General features: G+C 37.0%; 2 protein-coding genes and 1 pseudogene across 4 annotated transcripts; 1 reads left to right on the forward strand and 2 right to left on the reverse strand.

Moving 5' to 3' along the window:
* Positions 1–751: 751 nt before the first annotated feature.
* Positions 752–3,332, reverse strand: LOC142519826 (putative F-box protein At3g28280). Its single transcript, XM_075622848.1, has 3 exons — positions 3,187–3,332; positions 1,725–2,950; positions 752–826 (listed from the first exon to the last, which is right to left on the reverse strand). Exons 1-3 carry the CDS (start codon positions 3,266–3,268, stop codon positions 752–754), a joined length of 1,383 nt encoding a protein of 460 aa, XP_075478963.1. The 5' UTR covers positions 3,269–3,332.
* Positions 3,333–4,636: 1,304 nt separating this feature from the next.
* Positions 4,637–9,895, reverse strand: LOC142518175 (uncharacterized). 3 transcript variants are annotated; one of them, XM_075620889.1, is made up of 6 exons: positions 9,807–9,895; positions 8,687–8,958; positions 7,936–8,587; positions 7,640–7,839; positions 6,793–7,037; positions 4,638–6,593 (listed from the first exon to the last, which is right to left on the reverse strand). In XM_075620889.1, the coding sequence occupies exons 2-6, from the start codon at positions 8,956–8,958 to the stop codon at positions 5,335–5,337; spliced, it is 2,628 nt and encodes an 875-aa protein (XP_075477004.1). In that variant the 5' UTR covers positions 9,807–9,895; the 3' UTR covers positions 4,638–5,334. The 3 variants fall into 3 exon arrangements, with proteins under 3 accessions (XP_075477005.1, XP_075477004.1, XP_075477003.1); XM_075620888.1 differs by having other exon boundaries at positions 9,705–9,841; XM_075620890.1 differs by lacking the exon at positions 9,807–9,895 and having other exon boundaries at positions 4,637–6,593; positions 8,665–8,793.
* Positions 9,896–11,197: 1,302 nt separating this feature from the next.
* On the forward strand, positions 11,198–23,038 carry LOC142519827 (protein LATERAL BRANCHING OXIDOREDUCTASE 1-like; annotated as a pseudogene).
* The last annotated feature ends 1,394 nt before the right edge of the window (positions 23,039–24,432 follow it).

Raw genomic sequence — 24,432 nt, forward strand, 5'->3', positions numbered from 1 at the left:
AAAATTAATAATCAAATAAAAGATAATTTGGTAGCTTATTTTTTCAGGAGAAAAAAATAATGAAATAAGAACAAATCTCTTTCTCTTTTTATTTTTAAATTTCTATACAGAAAATAAATAAATAAATAATAATAATAATAATAATATTTAATCAAAAAATAATAAAAACCTAAGTTAAAATAAATAATAACAACAATGATTAAAAATAAGAATACTAACAATAGCTCTTGTTCTTGTTATTATCACTATAATGATTTTATTATTTTAAATTTTTTCATAGTTAAATTGACCAAATATTACATTAATTCATACTAAACGGACATTATTTATTATTATTACAGACATAGCTAAATATTTATCAAAATAAAATCAAATTGCAAAAATAATCTAATGAAAAATATTTATAATTTTAATTATTATACTAAATTTGCTTCTTTTATTTTTTTTAATATTTAAGATTGTTAAAACAAACTTGCACGTCAAGCCCACAATTAAAATATATAGATTTTAGAGAAATGATGAAATGAAGAGATTATAGGATTTTGAAATAACACCAAACTATATTATAAAATAGAGGTTTTTAATGGGTTAGTACAACTAAACTCTCCATATAAATTAATGGCATTTTTGGAATTTTAAACTTTAAAAGCTAAAATTCTATATCACATAATATTATAAAAATATATTATAATATGGGTATTTTCCATACATCAAACATCGTCTGTTTTCATGTAGATAGAATAATAATAGATTATACATGAAATTTGAATTTTTTCAAAGGTACAGCGCCTACTCGCTCCACCTTGGGTGTGCTCATCCAAGAAACCTGCCGAAACCAAGATAAAGAATGACTTTTTAACATTTTTGATTGATAACTTTCAGCTGACCAATACTCTAAATTCTTGAAAGCTTCACCTATTGTAGCGGATTTGGATCTCCCGTTGATCATCTTGTTTAAAAAAATGTATATCACACGATGTTATATTTTACCAACAAACTAAATCGTGCAAAATTGAATAAAACAGAAAGTATTCCGAGCAAATCGATTTGTTGTGTATAGTCAAAATGGAACAAATTAAACAACATTCAAAATCGGTTATTTCGGTAAATAACTAAATTAACTGATTTTTTTTTTTTTTTGCCCCGTTTATTTTGCTCCAATTGTATTTTGGCCTTGTTGGGTTTACAGGAAGTTAGGATCCCACATGGAAAAAAAGATATGAGCCCTCGGACATTCTTTGTAAGAGGAATGTTCTTAGGTAACTCATGGGGTGGTGAGAGTTCATGGATTTTAGGGCATGCAATGTCTAGTTTTAGTAATATTGGGTAGCTTCGATGCTACATGCCCCCACATGGTTTGGATGAACAAGATTCACACACATATGTGATTTTAAAAAAATTAGTGGATCATATGTATGTGTGGCTAAATCTGAGCCCTTGATTCTATCATGGGGTAGTGCCTCTACATGTAGGATGAAATCAACCGTAATATTGTACATATATTTTTTTTTATCTGACTAGGGTCGGTTTGCCCTTGTCCTCTGCTAACATACATGGGGAGATTATATGCTACACCGGGAGCCCTGATGTATTTGTACGAGATGTTCGGGCGAATATATGTTCATCCGAACATCTTGTACATAAAATACATCAAGAGCTTTTCTTCCGATGTGATAGACTAGATAAGAAACTCATTAATTGTAGGCTTTTGTAGAGAGTCATACCTGATTATATTTCTTCCTAAATTTGGAAAGAGATGTCGGCCAAAGTCCCAACACAAGAGGCAGAACATCCCACTCCAACCTGTAAAACGTTGCGTTTGAAGGATCACAAGAAAGAACCTCCAAATAAGCAGATGAAATCTCACATGACATCAATTCCCCATCACATTTCAAGAAAATCATATCAGAATTCGAAGGATGAAAGGCCACCAAATGGAAGTATTTCTCCGTGTTTGGTGATGCCAGAGATCGATTCAAGTATTCATCACCCGACCACAGGTCACCATATAGGATACTATGCTTTAATGTCCAATCTCCACCATCGAAATCCATCAACATCCATACTCTTAAAATGGGACTCTCGATTGTTTCCAAAGGACCATAGCTACTCACCTCATAGTAATGTAGGTTACCACAAGAAACTCCGAGCCTTCCCATTTTGTTATTCGGCAAGTCAATAACACGGCACCTACCACCATCATTTTTCGGATGAAATGCGAGCAAACCAACATCCACCATCCATATTATCATTCCGCGGTAAACCACAGTTGCCTTTGCCCTGAATAATCCAAAGGGACGAGCATTCAACACTTCTTTGATGCACCATTTACCCTTTGCTGAATGAAAAACGAGGAAACTAAGTAAAGGAGTAGACCAGCGTGGAATAATCTGCACAACCCAAAAAGTACCATCCTCTTCCACCATGAAGCCAACTGCTGGACATGTTATTCTATTTCCTTTGACTTGTGGGAGAGTGAGCCATTCAAAGGTCAATGGGTTGCAAAGACAGTAAGTACTCTCTTTAGATGAGTTACTCGACCCAGAAAACAACAGCAAATCGCGATCAGATCCTATCAGTTGCAAAGGAAATGTTTCTCTCTGTCTTTGTAGTAGCTTAGTTTTGAACATGTTGACAGCGAAGTTCATCGAATTAGATCCAAAGTAAGGGCAGTAAGGGCCTATTTCACAAGGTTTTTCTGGTTTTAGAACGGAACTGATGTAGAATAGGGCCAACGGTCGGGGAATAGATGGTTTCCGAGAGGCATAGGAGCGAGCGAAGATAGGATCAGAGATGAGGGAGAGCCAATTCTTGGAAACACATTTTGATACGAAAACCGAATCCAAAGGTAGTCTCTGAATGATATCAACCAAGAGGAAGTCAGGCAAATTATCAATTGAGTTCACAAATTTCGGCCTTTTATCTTCCTCCATCATGCTTTCTATCGGCACTGTAAAGAATTCAATTCATCAAGGATTTGTCCTTCATCAAAATGGCATAATCTTTCACAGGGACCACCAAGATCAAAAAGCCATCAACAAATACACATCAACTAACCAGAGCAGAGAATTTCAAAATTTTCCTATAAATAAATTACCTAGTATAATCAAACTTAATGCACCTACATGCATGATTTCTACTCGATTTTCTAACTGAATATCTTACCCCACACACACATTCGCTTACCGGAATTGTGGAAAACGGCTGAATTCCTGCAGGCCCAGGAAGGAGTCAGACACACAAGAATAGCACGAAAAACGGCTGCCATATTACCGGTCGAGGTGGCCAGAGCAGAGGCGGAGCTCAACTTCCAGCAGCCACCGAAACGCGGTTCTTCCGTTCTTGCGTTCATTTCGTAGGAATCTAAAATAAATACATGAATGGAGGGCAACCAGTGCCAAGTTTTTAACACTTCTCATCGACGCAAATTCCAAGTTTCTTTCTCTTTTGTTGTTCAAATCTTAGGTACCAACGTTGGCCATTTTTAACTTTTCTGGTGCTAAATTTTTTTGCATTAATTCATTGACTTGAAATATTTTGAAAATGATATACTCTAGGTAAAAAAAACAAAAACAAAAGGTCAAAAACTTGCATTGTTCCTATGTTGTTATCTTGTCCCATCCATCCTTCTCGTTTTGAGTACACGAGAGTGTGCATACTACACGATTGAATCCTAAAGTTAAGATATTCCATGTAAGATGAAATCTTGCACAAGCCCGGAATGGACAATGAGAATCTAGTTAATTTCCAAAATCCCCATTTTCATCTATTTCCAGAAAACGAAATTCATGATTCGCCCACAACCGTGATAACTGATAAACATCGGAGCACAAACATATTTCCCTTGCAACCCAAATGTCACTTCACTTCACTACCATAAGGTAGTATCTTAATACTAAATCCAATTATAGAAAACTAATATAGATACGTGACACGTGACTTATCATAAAAATATATAGACTTCAAATAACCAAATATAAATTAGACTATTGGATATAACGTGAGCGACACGATTTAATATGAACATATCATTTACTTCTTTAACTCTAGTCATATTACATATTTCTTTTTAACTTTTATGATGTTTAAAATTTATTAACATGAATTTTTATTATCATAAATCTTACAATAAATAATTTAAACAGTCAACACAGAGTTTGAAATTTGTACTAAATATATACGGAAGAATGATATTTTTTCTTTTCTTTTTTTCAAAATCAACAATCCACATAAAATGATAAAATAAAACCACCAAATAAACAAATATTTACCCGAAAGGAATAAAAACATGCATAAAATAAATAATATTTTTAACATATTAGTTTGCAAAATAATCGAATTTTCTTCCTTTTAAAGTGGGACGTACGTACCTGGCCAACAAAGTACGGTTCAAAGAGACTGCTTTACGCTTTTGGACAGAGGAATGGAGAAATTTACGATAAGTTTTCATATTTCCTTTGGTAATCTATCTAATTATAATTTTTAAAGAAGGGGAATATTTAACCAACACATTAAATATACCGTGAGTTTTTTAGCGTCTGTCTTTAGGGAAGTAGCAAGGATAATTAATAATAACTTTATTTTCGAACATGAAAAAATTCTGATACAACATTGTATCCCAACAATAAATTTCTCTGTGTTTTTTCTCTTGCAAAATAATCAATTCAGGTTTTATTTCCCCCCTTAAATTAGATGTTTATGTATCCAAATCTATATTAATTTATTTTGAAGAACATGCGTACAACATAACTCTTGAAAACTAAGTCTTTAGCCTGTCAATTACACGAGTTTTGTTAGTTCTCAGGATTTTTTTCCCAAGAATACTAGAGAGAAGACGAGGAGCAATGCTCACATTGTAGACCAGTCCTGCAACAGAAATAGCTCTTGACCTTTATAAATTAGAACGGCCTTCATACCAGCTGCAGCATTAGCAACCCATGGAGCCGTTGCCCCATAAGCTCGATTTTCCGGTTAATTTCATACCTCTCCTACCCGCCACACCTTCTTCCACAGAGAATGGTACCAGATATATCAGATAAAAAAAATTTATCATGTGGGTTGCTTTGCTCATGAAAAGCAATACATTCAACTTTATCCATCTTCTTGCATTCCAGGGACACGTCCAACCTTGTTGCTATGAGTTACTTCTTTAGACATGGACATTAGCATTACACTTCATGTCTAAAAGGAGAAGTTTCGTCTAAGTTGGTGCTTATGTCCTGCATTCAAATAACAAACTGGTTCTGACACCTGATGCAACAGGTACAATTATTTGATGAGGTGTTCAACCCGTCAGACTCATTGAGTCATAATTCATCATATATTCTGATGAATCTAGACCTCCGATGATGCCAGCTTGGTACCAGGCAAGTCTACAACTCCATTTTCACTGATATCAGCTGATCTTTCAGTGGAAGTAGTATTTGAATTAACTGCCTTGGACAAAAGTGTGGAGCTTTTTTCTCTCTCACCTCCAACACCCGCTACAGTAGAAAAAATTTCTGCACCTTTACCACCTTTAGATCCAATGATCTGAAGTTCTGCATGTGAATCTAAAGGATTGACCATGAGTGAAGGGTCATTACGAGGTTGTGGCTCTACATCAACCATACTTGCATTATGGTTTTTCTCAAAATTTTCTTGGCCACCCGGACTCTTGAATTCAATATCAGTAGAAGAGAGTTTCTTGGTTGTGTCTGCGCCAGTATCTGCCTGGAGTTCTCCATTCTCAACGATTGAGAAGGGAGCAGACGATGCGCTTCTATCTCCAGAGGAAAGCTGAGGTGCCAAAGTACGCATGGATGATGAATCAACTGCCACCTCATCACCAAAAATCCCAAATTGAGCCCCGGTATCATTGTCATTTTCAGTGATCATCGGATGATTTGGATTATCATCTAAATCCATTGCTTCACTGCTTGTATGTTGGGGTTTCACAGTTGAACCATTTTCAATCTGAGATGAATCTACAGTATGTCCTTTGTCCCGGCTGCTCTCTGGGCGAATTTGTGCGTTCAGCTGCATCCGTACGGATATTGCTAATGAAACAGCATGGTCACGAACCAAAGAATCAAAAGGTGGACAGTGAAGTATATTAATCAAGGCCTGGCTGTACTTGTACATACTCATAGATGGAGTGGTGGAACCCATGGCACGACATAATTTCATTGTTTTGAAAATATGCTCGCATAAGTTTCCCATTTTTGCCCAACTACAATCACAGATTGCATACTCTGAACCAGGGTTCAACACTCTATGAACTGTATCTTGATCATCAACAACTTTAGCACATTTACCTTCCATGACTATGTGAGCATCTGGAATACTTAATGATTTCCTCCAAGCTGTTGGAGCACTCATCCATTCATCCTTCCAATATCTTGCAAAATCCTCCTTCCCTGAATACTCATCGAGCCAGAAGTAAGAATGGACTTTGGTGTCAAGCTTATTTACAAGCCAATCAGCACGTTTGTATACACTTTGTTCTTTCTCATTTAATAACCTAAGCTTCAACTGGTTGTGATAGAACTCCATTGCTGCACAGGTCTCTTGGCTTGCGAGAGGAAGAGCTTTAAGCGCACGTGCCCAAATACCTGATCAGAAGAGTCCTATCATATCAAGCAAAATAAAGATAATTTTCTATTCTGGAAAAGAAATACACATTTAACAAGGGAAACCCTCCAAAAGCACGCTTCAACAAAGGGTAGACAGTAGTCCATTTGTTTGGTTACTGAAAATGCGCGGGACTTGGACATCATGTGTTATTTCACCAATTCTATTAAAGCAAATTACCTAGCCTTGGATACCAAATTGCCTTGAAATAGTCCATAAACTCTGCGGCATCAACAAAATCTTCCATGAAAGCTTCGAAAACATTAGCAGTGCTGGTCCCTTTGCAGATTTCATTAACTGCCTGTCCAAGCTCTTTTGCTATTTCAGCGCGCATCTCCATCTTTAAGCATCTCTTCACCAAATTTTTATGCCATGCATGACGAACATGCCAAAAGCATATCAATATTGAGCATTGAAACACTTCCCTATAGCCACACAGAAAGAATATCCCTCACTATCAAGCAACCACAAGGAATCAAATTAACAGAAAGAAGAAACATTGAATGTATCTTTAATTGATACAATCCTAACAAAGGGTACACGATTGGTTAAACTGAGACAGTCTACAACCACTCTTATCCTTAATGAAACACAAACTAAGATGCAAGAGACGTTTGCAGCCCTCCATTATCTTGTTTGTTATCCCAAGATTAGCTAATTCATTTCGATAATTAAGCGAGAAAAAAATCAACAAAATTCGAACATTGGTTGGAAATAATACTCAATCATTAATTGATTTATGCAGGCAAGACAAAAGTGTTCAATATGGAGTAACTGTGAGATAATAACTATTGTTCAACAAATATTCAGTTTCTCAAGTAAACTCCATATTTCACAATTACTATGAAGTTGGAATCATCTGGTCAGATCATGTTTTGAATCTTCTGAGGTCTGATGTACTCTACAGACTACGAACGTGTAGATACCATAAGCAATACAATGCACAGTTTGAAATTTGAATCAATAAAGATCGCTGTTGTAGCAACAGCGAAAACTGACTTAAAACGTGAATGCAAACAAGACAAACCTGATAGCTACGGTATCAGCCAAAGGATCATCCACAATGAACCCAGCCAACTTCCACGTGGGATCTTTTGCATGAACTCGATTGCATAGGGCCCGCATCCATCTATATGTATCACTGCTTGAAAATCTAGGAGCAATAATCCAAGCAACTGGTATAGCCTTGTTGTCTGAGTTGAACACCACAAGACTTTGAATAGGATACTGGACAAATTTGGATTACAAAACAAATTAAGGCATACTAAATTCAGTGTGCAAGACAAGAGGACCGCTCAAGTGAAAATGATACACATAACAGACCTTCAGCTTATTCCAACCAAAATTTGAATGTGAAGCCAATAGGCGGCAACTTCCAAAATGAATCATTTGTTGCAATTGCCACTCTGTTTGAATCCCCAGGACCAAAGGATCTGAATCAGAGAAATCTTGATAAAAGAAAACATTACTTTGGTGGCTCTCAACCCACATGCTAGTGCTGACAGTGTCGTCTTCGTCAAGTTCATAAGTGGATCTCCGGATACTCCTCTCTTGTCGGCGAACATAGCGATGGGTCAAAAGGTCATCTCTATTACAAGGACCTCCTTGTTTCTCAACTGATTCATTGTGTCTCTGCATTATGGTTTCTACCGAGACCCCAACATGAAGAAGGGACAAGACACGGAGGCGAAGTTCATCTGATATGTATGGAGCATACATAGCACGAGTCCCAACAGCTTTTTTATCCTGTGGACCATGGCATGGCGATCCTTTTTTATCCACATGCTTATCTTGATTGTATATAATAAGTGCCACTGAAGGCTCTGCAATTAAGCGTTTCACAATAAAATGGCATGTGCAACCCCTCTTCGTATTTGGCCGACCAGCTGATTTGTTCTTTGAAACATAAGTGGTCCTACTAGGCCGTACAATACCACCTTTTCTATGATCATCTGGACCAAAGGAGCACCAGTACCTAGAATGTTGATATGATCAATTTACAGGGGTGCTCAAAAGGATACAAAAAAAAGATTGAGGCGCAGTTACACTAACAAGGAAACTGATCCGAACATACAAAATATACTCAAGAATTCCATCAACTTTAGGCTTGTAAGACATCTGCGGAGTTCGCCGCCTTCTTGCTTCGACATGGAATCTTGTTGGGCACTCTTTATTGTTTGATTCTCCCCTAACAAAATCATCCACTCTGGAGAAAGGGATCAGAGCAAGTCTATCTATATTATCACGCCAACCTTCCACCTTGGACCACACAACATCATCCGAAGAGAACTCCAAGGTTGGAGGGTTCTGTACAGGAAGGGAGAGAATCTCATCCCATCTAGCCATCTGCAATATAGGAAGCACAAAGAGACTGGTTTCACACAGTTATCACGCCGAGTATCAAAATTTAGCCCAAATTCCAGATACAGTGACTTCAAGAAGTATACATACATAAAGCACCTAACATATAAAACCTTTAACCTTAACCTAAAAAATATATTTATTAAATAATACGGAGATTACGAAACACGCTAAACAAAAAAAAGCCAGCGGTAAACTCAAACTCTAGTCTCTAGCACATTGTAATCTAATCAATTACTCGAGGTATCATGCTCAAATTAAAATTACTGACACTGGGGCATTTAACTAAGATGACCCGTGTTTTATTCATTGAATGAAACATAATATACAAAAAAAAATCCTCGCATCCTCACATCCTAAGCCTGAAGCCTTTACTAACCGTCGGTTGCTTAATTGGTGGCCCTTCTCTGGACTAGTGAAAGCGTACGAATAAAAATAAAATCAGCAACCAAACGAACATAATTAACCCAGCCTCAGCATATTTCGGCCATGTATCCAAAATATACTCCAGCATGAAAAATCCAGGCCACCACAACTAAATATTCATGCCTAAGGCCGATTAAAAAATTCTAAATCATTAGAACATACAACTAATCCAAATTCACAACAAATACATAACATTTTAGTCTTGAAATCCAGATAAAATAAAAGACAAAGCAGAATGATGAATAAATATTGACAAATAGCGATCAAAATGAACTATGTGACAGAAAAATTGAATTTTTACTAACCTGGAACTAAACAGCTACATTTCATCACACATATCTACTAGAGAAAGAAATTGAAGAGGAAAAAGAAAACAAAATGCAAAGGGAGAGTCAAATTTTACGTACCTCCTCGAAACCTGAATGAATTTGAGAAGTTAAATGTGGAGTAGCGTGAAAAAACCCTGATTCCAATCAAGATTCCGAGCGGTCTAATTGTATAGTTAGTGAGCTTATTATGCAACGGCCCTGTTTTAGTGCATTCAACGGAAAGCCCGATACTGATAGTGGGCCTTAGATAACAAAGCCCGATAAAAAAATTTCTTTTCAGCCTGTCGCACTATTTTTTATTTAATTTTAAATGTGTGTACAGAATATTTTAAATAAAGAAGAAAATTTACAAAAAAATTCAGTTCTTCTTTTACATAATTGGTTGATTTTTGGATATACTTTTAAGCCATATGAATCGCTGAAAAACTCGGAATTTTAAAATATTTTTAATTTTATTTTTCTTGTCATTCATACTTTAATTTTTTTAGAAAATATTTATAATTATTCTAAAGTATGAACTAATCATCATGCAATGAAATCAAACTAATTAAATAAATTTTAAAAAAAGATTAACATTGGTTTCGATCGATTTCGTTGTTGAAATTTATTGACTGATCATCGAAGCAAAAAATATCAATTTATATTCAAATATTCACAATTGGAAATTCAATTCCTATCTTGACGATAAATATCTAATTCAATGGTAACATTAAAAACTTGCTAGTAAGAATAATGAAGCTAAATAATATAAACACAAGATATTGCATTTAATCTAGTAAATTATTTTCCCTAATAAATTAACAAATTCAAAAGCAAAAAAAATTATTAATTGCAGTTGTTTTACAAAGTAAACGGGTCAAACAATTATTGATATCTAATTCAGAAGTAGATTATACAAATAAAAACTAGTTGATCAATCTAGTAATCAAACAAACAATCAATAATCATGAAAAATTGAAAAACAATTGCTACTGAAATATAAATGAACCAAAATTAAACGTGATCCTCAAATCTTATGAGACAGTCTCACGAATCTTTTTCTGTGAGACGGGTCAACCATACCGATATTCACAATAAAAAGTAATATTCTTAGCATAAAAAATAATATTTTTTCATATACGACCCAAATAAGAGATCTATTTCACAAAATACGACCCGTAGACCGTCTCACACAAGTTTTTGCAAATGAACAAATAAATCCAGTTAATTATCGTGCAATGGCATTTTTTTTTGTCATAGCATACATGTCCGATAGTAAGAAAAGATACTTTACCATTGAACATATAAAAAGACAACTCGAATGATTAAGAATTTGATTATAAATTAATTACAAAAATAATTTATGTCATTCGTGACATAATTATTTTTGTAATTTTCGATAAGTTATTATATATAAATTTTAAATTTTTATTTAATACTTGAGGTGAGAAACACGATGGCGGAACCAAAAAAGTTGCGTATGGAATAACGTGGGTATGGGAAATCACAAACTTTTGGTTAGAAAAAACAAAATGTTGCATTATATATACACTAAATCAGCAAATTGAAACAACAAACTCTTGATATAATACACAAGCCATTTCCAGGACTTTGATCCATGGGAGAAGTTGATCCTGATTTCATCCAATCCCTGGAACACAGGCCTAAACCACGCACCATCGAGCCCGAAAACATCCCACTGATCGATCTCTCTCCGCTAAAATCTTCGTCCGACGCCAATGATTTAGCCAGTTTGGCATCAGAAATAGGCGATGCATGTGAGAAGTGGGGATTTTTCCAAGTGATCAACCATGGGGTGCCTTTGAAATGCCGCGAAAAGATTGAGTCAGCGTCGAGGAAGTTTTTTCGCCCTGCCGAGGGAGGAGAAGAGAAAAGTGAGCAGAGATGAGGTGAACCCTTTTGGATACTACGATACCGAGCACACCAAGAATGTAAGAGATTGGAAAGAAGTAATGGATATCACGGTGCAGATTCCGACGACTATTCCGGTTTCTCATGAACCTGATGACAGGAGGCTCATAGAGTTGATCAATCAGTGGCCTGAAGATCCTCCGGAGTTGAGGTTAGTGGCTATGTTAACATTAACAAAAGTAAATATTATATGTGAAGAAAAAAGATATCAAGTAAATTTATTCAGCTAAAACTTGAAAACACATTGAATTCGACCGATAATGACCATTGGATCTGTAATTTGGGAAATACCAGATCTCAAAAGAGAAAGATAGAGAGCTAGATTATAGTTGTTGTAGTTCTGTGAATTGATATATTTCGGATTTAGTACTATATTCAGTTAAATTTGGTCTTCATAAATTAAATTTTAACTTTTTACGTGACACAAATTCATATAAACATAGACAAATATTACGAAAACATCATCGTCGTATAATAATAATAATAATATCGACGACGACTTTTTTTGGCGATATATACCTTGGAAAAATTATATCTGAAAGTTCTGTTTCCACGGTGTATGTGTGAGTTGAGAGTGAGTGTTGTGTGTATCAGAATGTAGGTGTTATGCGTAGGTGTTGTAACACCCACGACAACATGCAGCGGAAATTATGATTTTAACACACCTACACGTAGCTGGAATAATGATAATAATACGAGATACGAGATGTAAATTATGCACAAGTATAAAATACTTGTGCGGTGCCTCAGGGCAAAATAATTCACTAGAAAAACTTGTAAGTTTACAAAAACCAATACTAGTGAAAGAATAAAACAACTCCCTTATTAAGGCGAGTAACAAATTGCATCCTAAACCTCTAACAAACCGTATAACCAAAATACATAGGATGCATCAACTGAGAAGTGAAAAAAATCTTCAAAACTCCACACACTAATCAACACGGTGATTAGGTGTTGTCTTCGGATGTTGGCAGCACTTCACGGCAACAAGTTATCAATCACGAGATGGCTTCAATCAGAAAACCTTTTCTTCGTACAAATGCATCTCTGTCTCTCCGAAAGTTTTTGCTCTGTATCGTCACTCTCTCACGCTTTTGTTTCTTCTTCTTTGAGTCCTATTTAACATAGAAAAAACCAATTTCATTAGGAAACAAACTCTTTTTAAAACAAGGATAATATCTTAAAGATATTGTGATATCATATCTTAAAGATATTATGATATCATATCTTAAAGATATTACGAGTCATATCAAAATATAGTCTTATATCACATATTGAATTTATAAGAGATCATATCATCAATTTCGAGATTATCCTCATGTCTAGAAAGACAAAATATTAAAGATAAAAAAGGAAAATATATCAAGGAATAAAATTCCTTTCAATCTCTCCCTTTTTGCCTTTCTGGACAAAACAACTCAAAAATGGTTGTACGTCTCAGCTCCCCCTGAGTTAGCAAATCAGTGACTCAACCAATTTTAGTTGACTCCCCCTGAATTCTACCGTTAAGCCTTCCCCTGATGAAAAATACAGTTCACACAGGTGTTGTATGTTAGATGTTGCAACATTCAGATCATAACACCGAAATAGTTCATTAATCAGGAGGGACAAAGATCAGAGAGAATAAAAGGACAACTAAAATACTAAAATCATCAAGAGAGAAAAAAAACTCAAAATCTCATTATCCTTCATTACTGCCATCATCATCAGCCATTTTTGCTCCACTGGTTCCAGCTATATCTGTATCTACTCCCCCTTTTTGTCAGAATGGGCACTTTCACCCAGCAGAAGCTCATAGTCAGCCACTTGATTTTCATAATGTTCAATGGTTTTCTTGGCATTTTCAATCTGTTGTCGACCATAGGCAATCTGAGCTTGAATGTAGGAGATAGACAGTGGGGACATAACCAGTAGGAGGAACATCTGTAGGTGGCTGTTCAGCTGTCTCAGGCACATGTTCAGATGTTGTATCATCAGTGTTGCCAACATCCGGAGCAACACTGGAAGTCACCCACGGCAGATCAATCTGTATGTTGCCTTTAAAATACACAGGAGAAATCTTCAGGGAGTCTCTAACAAGGCAGAGATCTTCATCAATGTCCCTAATGAACCCTTGAGACTCCAAGATCCCATAGATCAGTGAGGGATATGGTAGCTTAGTCTTCTTGAAGTCCCCTTCAGCATATTGTAATGCTGTCCTGAACACCAACCTCCCAAAATTAAAGGCCCTTCCAGTGCCAATATTAAACAAAACCAGGGCTTGAGATCTGGTCACAGTGGTGGAATTTGTTGACGGGGTCCAATTCCAAATGGAGGTCTTATGTAGGACAGAGTAGAAGGACGTGAGATTAGCAGCGCTCAGCTTCTTGGGATAGTCGGGGAATACTTGGATCACACCTCCAGTGAGCACAGAGGTGACAGCATGTATGTCAAGATCCTCGTCAGCTTCGTCAAGATCCGGAGTGTTGTAGAATTCATTGATCACCGACGGGAAGAACTTGTATATATGATCCCGAACAAACACTCTCCCGTACTTCACCGATTCCTCATGTCCAACACTGCGCAGAAGATTACAGTAGAATTCTAACACCACACGGCGACAGTAGGGCATAACAGTGGTGACTGTGGATAGCAACTTTCTGTTTTTGAGAAACTCAACCAGGTTGTATTTCCCATAGGCAGTGACATCAATATTTTTCTCCTCAACCAACTCTCTCTGAACAAACAGCGGCCATAATGCCAAGGCATCCTCAGAATAAAATTTGGGGGGAAAAAGACTTACTCACATCATAGTCAGCAGAGTCAATGTTGTGCTCGGTGTTGTCAACATCCACCTCAACACCGGCAGCAACATCAGTAGCATCATCTTCAGAAGACTCGCTAGATTCAGAGTCAATGTCCTCAGATGCATCATCACCTTGTTCCTCAGATTCAAAGTCAGATACAGACGATGAGGAGGAGTCATCAGAGGCACCAGGCCGGTTTTGCTCGAATTCCTTCATCATTTCTGAGTCAGGTTCATTCTCCTTAGCCATTTGTTTTCGGGCGGCCTTATCTTCTTTGAGCTGAGCAAGGAAACTCTGCCAAAGATTGTTCATCATCTTCAGGTTCACCAGGAGATTGTTCTTCTCCAGCTTCATGAGAATCCGTGAATGGGTTTGGCTTTTGACTACCAGAGTAGAACCAGAATCCTTAGCAGCAACAGTTGGTTTGGGGCGAGCCACCAACTCAAAATCATCATCATTGGAGTCGTCTCCAGATGAGAAATCAGGGTCCAGAATAAATGGGATGGTGGATGCCCTTGGTTTCTTGGTAGGGACAAAGTCAGGATCGAACCCTGCTTGTCTCTTTGACTTACGGCGCATAGGAGCAGGGGGAAAGGCTCTATTCACGGCCTCAAAATTTGGGGGATTCTCGACAGTGATTTCGTTCCCAGGTTCACCAGGAGCGATCATTTCCAGCGGGATTGGTTCTTCTGGTACACCCACAATTTCCATGCCCACAACATCGGTGCCGGCTGTGGGTGTTGTCTCAGGTGATTTGTCGCCCATGCTCGCAGCCATTTCACTCCTAATGTATTGAGGATCAAAGCCAGCCATCTGCGAAATAGAGAATAGCAAAGTAGGGAAGTTCCAAGAAGACAGAAATTTACGAAGAACACAGATACTTTTGCGCGAAAAAGAAAACAAATAGTTAGGGTAGGAGAGATTTTAGAATATGAGGAAAAATAGTAAGCCGTAAAGTTGTTCCTTATTTATCCCTAAATATTTAAGCACACCTCTCCAACGGTAACATTCTGAACCAGTGTACTTATTATTTCAAGTAACCAGTCAGCAATAGATCAAATTAACCCCACAAACAATTAGCAATCAAGATATTTCAAAATTACGTTGGTTAGGGTGTTCTTCGAATTTCATGAATCAAAAACTGGTAGCCCACTGGACATGATGAATTCACAAAACAACAGTATGAATGACTTAAATTTATGCCTAAAGTATGATCAAAAATGAAATGCACACGCATGTGATCAAACTGTGATCAGTCTGTACTTAGGTGTTGGCAACACCTCTTGGCAACATTTACAAGTTGGACTCAAACTTTCTTGAACATTTTTAATTCAGACATGGTAGCTCCCACTCTAGAAGAACGGTCTTCATAGGACTCCTCTAGGTATCTTTTTCCATCTGTATTTTGACTTAGAAGTGGTAGCTCCCACACTAGAAGAACGGTCTTCATTGGACTCCTCTAGGTAGCTTTTTCCATTTTCTTCTAAACATTTTTTTTTTGTTCTATTTTATTCTCTTTCTATTTTTCACCATATTGCTCAAGAATTTTCTAAGTCATTATCTACATTGGACAAGATCATGTGGTACACGATCATCCTCAACAGCTTTATGACTTAGATTGAGCACACACCATTCTTTGGAGAATATTGATGGAAAGTTTGATTCACAACTGAGAGCACGCCATTCAGTATCCTACACTTGTACAGGCTTCACACAAAGCAGGATGTATGCAATATGTCTACCATCCTAAAAATAAAATGCACATGCATGCTGGGTGTTGTCCACAGGTGTTGTAACACCGAGGACAACATCCCTGAGTGATCATTGTGTACACAAGCTGAGAGACTTCCTAAGATTGGAAAATCTCTCAAAATCCAATGGTTTTGTAAAGATATCAGCAGTTGGTTCTCAGTTCCAACAAATTCCATTAGAATTGTACCCTTATCAACCAAATCTCGAATAAAATGATGTCTAATGTCTATGTGTTTCGTTCGAGAGTGTTGTACTGGATTTTTTGAAATATCAATTGCACTTGAATTGTCACAGTATACAATTAAGGTGTCACTGTTGAAACCATAGTCTTTAATCATTTGATTCATCCACAAAAGTTGTGAACAACAGCTAGCAGCTGCAACATATTCAGATTCAGCAGTGGACAGAGATACACAATTTTGCTTTTTACTATACCATGACACCAAATTGTTACCAAGATAAAAACACCCACCCGTGGTACTTTTCCTATCATCTAAGTTTCCAGCCCAGTCAGCATCACTAAAGCCCACTAAATTGGTGTTTGTTTCTTTGGTGTACCATAAACCTAAGTCAACTGTTCCAGATATATATCGCAAAATTCTTTTGACAGCCTTTAGATGAGTGACTTTAGGATCAGCCTGGTACCTAGCACACAAACAAACACTAAACATGATGTCGGGACGACTTGCACTTAAGTAAAGAAGACTGCCTATGATGCTGCGATACTGGGTGTTGTCAACACCTGCAGCAACATCGTCTTTGGACAATTTTTCAGTCGAACCCATTGGTGTTTTCATGTGTTTAGTGTTCTCGGTAGAAAATTTCTTCACCAAATTCTTGGCATACTTGGATTGACATAGAAAGATACCATCATGCATTTGTTTAATTTGCAATCCAAGAAAGAAACTTAATTCTCCTACCATGCTCATTTCAAATGTGGTAGACATGCATTTAACAAATTCATCAACATGCTTTTGAGAAGAAGCACAAAAAATGATGTCATCCACATAAATTTGACACACAAGAATATCATGCTTCGATTTTCGAATAAAAAGGGTTTATCAACCTCACCTCTTTTGAAGCCTAAGTCAAGCAGATATTCAGTAAGCCTTCCATACCATGCTCTTGGAGCTTGTTTAAGTCCATAGAGTGCTTTCTTCAACTTGTAGACATGGTTCGGGTGGTGTGGATCTTCAAATCCTTTAGGTTGGCTTACATAAGCTTCTTCTTTCAAGATGCCATTCAAAAAGGCACTTTTCACATCCATTTGATATAATTTTATGTCCATGTGACATGCAATAGCAAGTAAAAGTCTAACCGATTCAATCCGGGCAACAGGGGCAAACGTTTCATCAAAATCAATTCCTTCAATTTGAGTATACCCTTGAGCCACTAGCCTAGCTTTATTTCTCACAACAATTCCAGATTCATCAGTTTTGTTTTTAAAGATCCATTTGGTTCCAATAACATTCACATTATCGGGTCTGGGAACCAAATCCCCACACATCATTCCTAAACAAATTGTTCAAGTTCCTCATGCATTGCATCAACCCAAAATTCATCTTTTAAGGCTTCATTTATATTTTTTGGGTTCCATGAGTGAAACAAAACAAGAGTGACTTACTTGAGAGTATACGGAAGTCATGCATACTAGTCCCATCATTTTGCGATAGTCTACCTTCTCCTTTCTTCTCGTTTGCATTCCTCCAAATGTTTCTCCAATGATCTGAGATGATGGATGATTTTTCTGAACCTTGCTGGGAATATCAATCTCTTCATTGGTTACACTGTCATCATTCTCACTATACTTTCCTAGTTCATCATTTGATTCTGCCAGTGCAGGTGTTGTCTCCGGTGTTACAACACCGGGGTGCAACATCTGTGTTAGGCAGTGTCTCACTTTCGTTCAGCAGCCCATCAATATCATCCTCGATTGTTTTTCCCGTTAGATCTGCAAGATCATGAAAAACAACGTTTAATAGACTCCATAGTCGTTCTTGTTCTCAGATTATACACGCGATAGGCACGACTATTAGATGAATAACCAACGAATAAACATTTGTCACTTTTAGAGTCAAACTTTGCAAGATGGTCTCGGTCATTCAAAACATAACATACACACCCAAAGACATGAAATACTTAAGGTTCGGCCTCTTTCCCATGATGATTTCATAGGATGTCATAGTAGAACCACTCCTTAAGTACACACGATTTGAAATATGACATGCTGTGTTCAAGGCCTCGGCCCAAAATCTCTTTGAAATATTCTTTGAACTTACATGACCCTAGCATTTCTTGCAGTGTCCTATTCTTCCTTTCGGCTATTCCATTTTGTTGAGGAGTCTTAGGGGCCGAAAATTCATGAGTTATCCCTCTCTTTTCACAAAATGATATAAAGTGTGAGTTTTCAAATCTTTACCATGGTCAGTCCTTATCTTACCAACCCTCAGATTATGTAGATTAGTAATTTTAGCAAGTAATTTCTTGAAAACATCAAATATATCGGATTTTCTCTAAGAAATCTTACCCAAGTAAAGCGAGAGAAATCATCCACACAAACGCATGAATACTTCTTACCTCCAAGACTTTCCACTTCCATTGGACCCATAAGATCCATGTGCAAGAGTTCAAGACACCGTGTTGTCCCAAAGTATTGCAACACTTGATGGGGAACACGTGTTTGCTTACCCTTTTGACATGCCACCACAAACATACGGAATTCCAGAGAATAAATTAGGCATACCTCTCACAGCATCGTACTTACCAAGATTCTTTAATGTCTTGAAGTTTGCATGTCCCAATTTTGATGCCACAAGTTTAATTCACTCACCTTTGAATGATTGCATACTAAGTCTTCTCCAAGTTGATAGCAATTATCAGCAGACCTTGTACCTGTCAAAATACGAGTATTAGAATTATCAAACACTTCACAATTGTCTTTATCAAACTTAACATGCAAACCGTCATCACAAAGTTGACTTATGCTTATTAAGTTTGAGTTAAGCCCTTCGACATAAAGCACATTGTGTAGATTAGGCAGTCCATCAACATTCAAGGTTCCTTTGCCAGCAATTCTTCCTTTAGCACCACCACCATATGTCACAATGACCACTCCTCAGTTCAACATAGTCAATCAAATGGTCTTTGGAACCTGTCATGTGGCTGCGAACAGCCCCTGTCCAAAGTACCATATTCCTGTAATGTTAGTCTTTAATGAAGTATAAATAACGGAACATTGAATCTTAGCCTTTGGTACCCAAACCCTTTTTACCGTCGGTTTTCTGTTGGCAGTGTTGCGTCGGGTGTTATACAACACCTGTGGCAACACCTGTTCTGATTCTCATCTCTTGTAATCATCTCTCAGTTTATAAGCAGTAGGGTTGATATGACCAGGTCTAAAAACAATAGTGGCAGATTAAAGTGGCGTTTTCTGGATTTGGACTTCTTGTAGATATTTGCCTTTTAGATGGAGCACCTTTTCAGTTGTGTAGCATTTGAGGTTTCAACACTTCCTTTGACAAAAACAGTTGGTTTTCTCTCAGTATTGGAAGATTTCTCCAATTTCGAACTGACTGTTCGGATAACCAAGTCCAGCTTTGTCATTTTGTCCAATCATCAAAAGTGAATCAAGTTTGGATGAACTTGAATTCATCTTGGCAAGAATCTGAGTTGCTTCTCCAAGTTTCTCTTTGACTTTGCATAATTCCAAATCTTTCTTGCTTAAGATTACTTCAAGTCGTGAAATTTGTGACTTTAACTCAGCATTCTCTTTGGAGAGAATTGCATTTCCTTTAGTTCTTTTGATCCAGTCTTCATATAATTCTTCGTACATCGTCTGCACACTTTCTAGAGTGACTTCATCATCATCTACCTCTTGAGTTTCAGACTGACTTGCCTCCGCAAGGATTTGTAGATTTAAGACATACTGAATTCGAAGAGGTGTTGCGGCCAGGTATTGCAACACCTGTGGCAACACCCAAAGGATTGATTTGCATTGAGCGTTTTTCCTTGATCACAGAAGATAACGATGTGTGATTTTCAGATTCACTTGATCCTTGATCATCATCAGACTCTTTATCACTCAAAGTGACAGCCATGCCTTTGTTTCTTCGAAGTCGATTGGCACACTCATGGCATAGTGTCCAAATCCAGAAACACTCTCTGCATTGTACTGAGTCCAAATTCCTGACATTTGGATTGGATTTGCAATTCAGTTTTTGGTCGAATTGTCCTTCATGGAGTAAACTTTTGAGTTTTGCAGAAGGTGATATTGGGCAAACCCAGATTTTTGTCCAATTTCTTTCTTTCTCTCTCTCATTTTCTTCAAGTAATCACCGAATTTTTTAGTATTAGAGAGATAGAATCTTCACCTAAATCAGATTCATTCACTTCTTTAGATATTTGAAGGATTTCATCATAAGAGTCAGTTGAAACTTCAAGGGCTATTGTCTTCCCTTTATCCTTCTTTTGTAAATCAAGATTCATCTCAAAAGTTCTGAGGGAACTCATTAATTCATCCAGGTTGATTGTTGAAGTGTCTTTAGATTCTTCAATTGCACAAACTTTGACATTAAATTTCTCAGGTAGAGATCTTAAAACTTTGTTCACCAATCTTTCATTGGACATGGGATCTCCAAGACTGTGAGCTTCATTAGAAAGTTGTCTCAACCGGCTATCATACTCAAGAATAGACTCCTTGTCCTCCATTCTCAAACTTTCGAACTTTGATGTCACCATCCTTAGCCTAGTTTTACGCACACTTGCGGATCCTTCACAGTGCTTCTGGAGTATCTCCCAAGCATCTTTGGCGCATACACAAGTGGTGATTAAATTAAACATCCTTGTGTCAACAGATGAAAATATAGCATTGAGAGCCTTGGAATTAAAGTTTGAAGTTTGCACTTCATCGACAGTCCATGTACTTTCAGGTTTGAGCCGTGTGTCTCCATCAGCATCCTCGAGTTTTGGTGGACTCCAACCATCAAGTACACGTTGCCAAGCTCTTTCTTCAATGGATTTAATAAAAACCCTCATCTTTACTTTCCACAATGCATAGTTTGATCCATCCAACACGGGAGGCCTAAAAACAGTATTTGTTGATCCTTCCATAATTCCTTTTCACTCTGAAAACAAAACAAAACAGGATCTCACTTAGTAGCGTCAAGTGGAAGCTCTGATACCAATTGAAAGTTCTGTTTCCACAGTGTATGTGTGAGTTGAGAGTGAGTGTTGTGTGTATCAGAATGTAGGTGTTGTGCGTAGGTGTTGTAACACCCACGACAACATGCAGCGGAAATTATGATTTTAACACACCTACACGTAGCTGGAATAATGATAATAATACGAGATACGAGATGTAAATTATACTTGTGCGGTGCCTCAGGGCAAAATAATTCACTAGAAAAACTTGTAAGTTTACAAAAACCAATACTAGTGAAAGAATAAAACAACTCCCTTATTAAGAGTAACAAATTGCATCCTAAACCTCTAACAAACCGTATAACCAAAATACATAGGATGCATCAACTGAGAAGTGAAAAAAATCTTCAAAACTCCACACACTAATCAACACGGTGATTAGGTGTTGTCTTCGGATGTTGGCAGCACTTCACAGCAACAAGTTATCAATCACGAGATGGCTTCAATCAGAAAACCTTTTCTTCGTACAAATGCATCTCTGTCTCTCCGAAAGTTTTTGCTCTGTATCGTCACTCTCTCACACTTTTGTTTCTTTCTCTCTTTCTCGCCTAGTCCTATTTAACATAGAAAAAACCAATTTCATTAGGAAACAAACTCTTTTTAAAACAAGGATAATATCTTAAAGATATTGTGATATCATATCTTAAAGATATTACGATATCATATCTTAAAGATATTACGAGTCATATCAAATATAGTCTTTATCACATATTGAATTTATAAGAGATCATATCATCAATTTCGAGATTATCCTCATGCTAGAAGTCAAAATTAAAGATAAAAAAGAAAATATACAAGGAATAAAATTCCTTTCAATATCAAAGTTAGCCTTTTATATCAATTAGCTCACCAAAACAATTTATTTTAAGTTTTTTAACTCATTCATGACAAGTTTAAATATATAGCTTGATATTTCACAAAGGATAGAACAAAAACATTTAACTTATTGCTATATATTATAGACAGAATATTTTATATTTTCCAGGGAGGCATGTGAAGAACATGCAAAAGAAATGGAAAAACTAGCTTTCAAGTTGCTGGAACTCATAGCCTTGAGCTTGGGCTTGAAAAAGAGATCGGCTACACGGATTTTTTCGAGGACCAGACCAGCCGGATAAGACTCAACTACTATCCACCCTGCCCGGTTCCACACCTGACTCTTGGCGTAGGACGACACAAAGATGCTGGTGTCTTGACTGTTCTTGCTCAAGACGATGTTGGCGGGCTCGAAGTGAAGCGAAAATCTGATGGAGAATGGATTTTTGTTAAGCCTATTCAGAACGCCTATATCATCAATGTCGGCGACATAATCCAGGTGAAATCGATGCAACATGAATCTAGATAACAAAAGAAATTCAAATTTTTCTTGCTCTATATTTCTTGTTGACGAACTCCGTGGCGAATATTTTTACAGGTTTGGAGCAATGAGAAGTATGAGAGCGTAGAACATAGAGCAATGGAATTCTGAGAAAGCAAGGTTCTCAATTCCCTTCTTTTTTAACCCTGCGCATTATACTTGGGTTGAGCCTCTTCAGAGCTTACATGACCAAAATCAGCCCAAATACAAAGGAACAACTGGGGCAAATTTCTTATCACAAGAAACCTCGTAATTTCAAGAAGCTTGCTGTTGAAAACATTCAGATAGCACGTTTCAAGACATAAAATTGAAGGAATATATATATATATATAATATCTAGAAAGTGGCACGTGAGTGGTCTTTGTATCTATTTCTCTTTTTTTCTTTTATCTTGTTGGTAAGAATAATGCTGGATCGCGTACTTCTTCCTCTCTTTTCATTATATATAATATATAATATCCCCTTGTTCACTACATTTCTCGTCCTTTTTCGCAGCTTTTCTTTTGTTGTTTTTTTCCTCAATTGTTCAGCTGGTTTTTGGACTACGTCGAATTTGAACAAGGACTTGTAGTCATCTTTTTTCAGATCATTCAACGGATCATTACTTTGTGTATAGGTTGCAAATTCCTTCACAGGAAAAAGAAATATATTTTTTGATACAGCGAAGATGACTTATTAAATGGAGCATAACACTGATCTATATCATCCTATCATTTTTCCATAGGCGACTGCAATTCAAAGTTGGGGAAAAAAAACAACACCACATAAATAAAATAGAGTGACAAAATCATATTAAAGATATTCTACAACGATAGAAGGACAAAAATGTAAGCAACATCCCTGATGAAAAGCAAAAGCAAAGAATTTCACCAGCAACAACACGGGAAAAAGAAGAACATTTATCACGTCAATGACAACATCACCAGAGGCAAGATCTCTGCAATTTTTAGGGATATGTTCATGCCAACAACTATCGTCGTAGGGGTAAAACAACGGATAGTGCAACCGATCAAGAATCCAAATAATGCCTCTTTATTTGATGCATCAACCCATCTCCATGCATAATGATATCTCGTTCATAAGAAATATTAACAATATCATACCTCTAGCCAAATTGTTGGAACATTTCATGTTCTCAATCTTGATTTTGATGTTAACAAAACTTGTTATTATGTTTCTGACAATTTACGTGAGTGCGCAGAACTGAAAATGATCAGGCGTAAGTGCCGCAAGCTGAAATTGAATCAGAATTAAAATTGATCTGAGCTAAACTGAATTGGAACTGATCCAAACTGGAACTAATCCAGAAAAACTGAAGAGTTCAAGACGCAAACTGAAGTGCCAACAGCTTGCAAAACCGAACCCAATTCTACTGATATGCAAAGACCAGTTCAACTGATTGTTCAGCTGATAGGTGGTTCAGCAGAAGACCTTCAGAAGTCCGGCCAGCTGATGAAGATTCCAACTGATGAAGAGTCCAGCTGAAACAGTGAAATCAGTTCAACTGACGAGCCAACTGATTTCACCAGTCCAGTCAAAGACCAGTTGAGCAGACCAGAACTGAACCAGTTGATCATCTGACCATTAAGAGCACCAGTTCGACACTGACCAGTTCGAACTTATCCACATCATCATTCACGAGCCAAATGACATAAGTTCAGAAACAGTACAAAAGATCTTTAAACGTCATATATTTGAG

Source organism: Primulina tabacum, chromosome 11 (genome assembly GCF_025594145.1).
Source record: "Primulina tabacum isolate GXHZ01 chromosome 11, ASM2559414v2, whole genome shotgun sequence".
Classification (NCBI taxonomy): Eukaryota; Viridiplantae; Streptophyta; class Magnoliopsida; order Lamiales; family Gesneriaceae; genus Primulina; species Primulina tabacum.

What these genes read in the sequence shown, in the direction of transcription:
- LOC142519826 (XM_075622848.1), bottom strand. Translation starts at nt 3,268, where the DNA reads ATGGCAGCCGTTTTTCGTGCTATTCTTGTGTGTCTGACTCCTTCCTGG. An exon ending in AGCCGTTTTCCACAATTCCG is followed by an intron (nt 2,951 to 3,186) that starts GTAAGCGAATGT and finishes AATTCTTTACAG; the next exon opens with TGCCGATAGAAAGCATGATG. An exon ending in TTAGGAAGAAATATAATCAG is followed by an intron (nt 827 to 1,724) that starts GTATGACTCTCT and finishes TGGTTTCGGCAG; the next exon opens with GTTTCTTGGATGAGCACACC.
- LOC142518175 (XM_075620889.1), bottom strand. Translation starts at nt 8,958, where the DNA reads ATGGCTAGATGGGATGAGATTCTCTCCCTTCCTGTACAGAACCCTCCA. An exon ending in TTGGTTGGAATAAGCTGAAG is followed by an intron (nt 7,840 to 7,935) that starts GTCTGTTATGTG and finishes AAATTTGTCCAG; the next exon opens with TATCCTATTCAAAGTCTTGT. An exon ending in AATTTGGTATCCAAGGCTAG is followed by an intron (nt 6,594 to 6,792) that starts GTAATTTGCTTT and finishes TCTTCTGATCAG; the next exon opens with GTATTTGGGCACGTGCGCTT.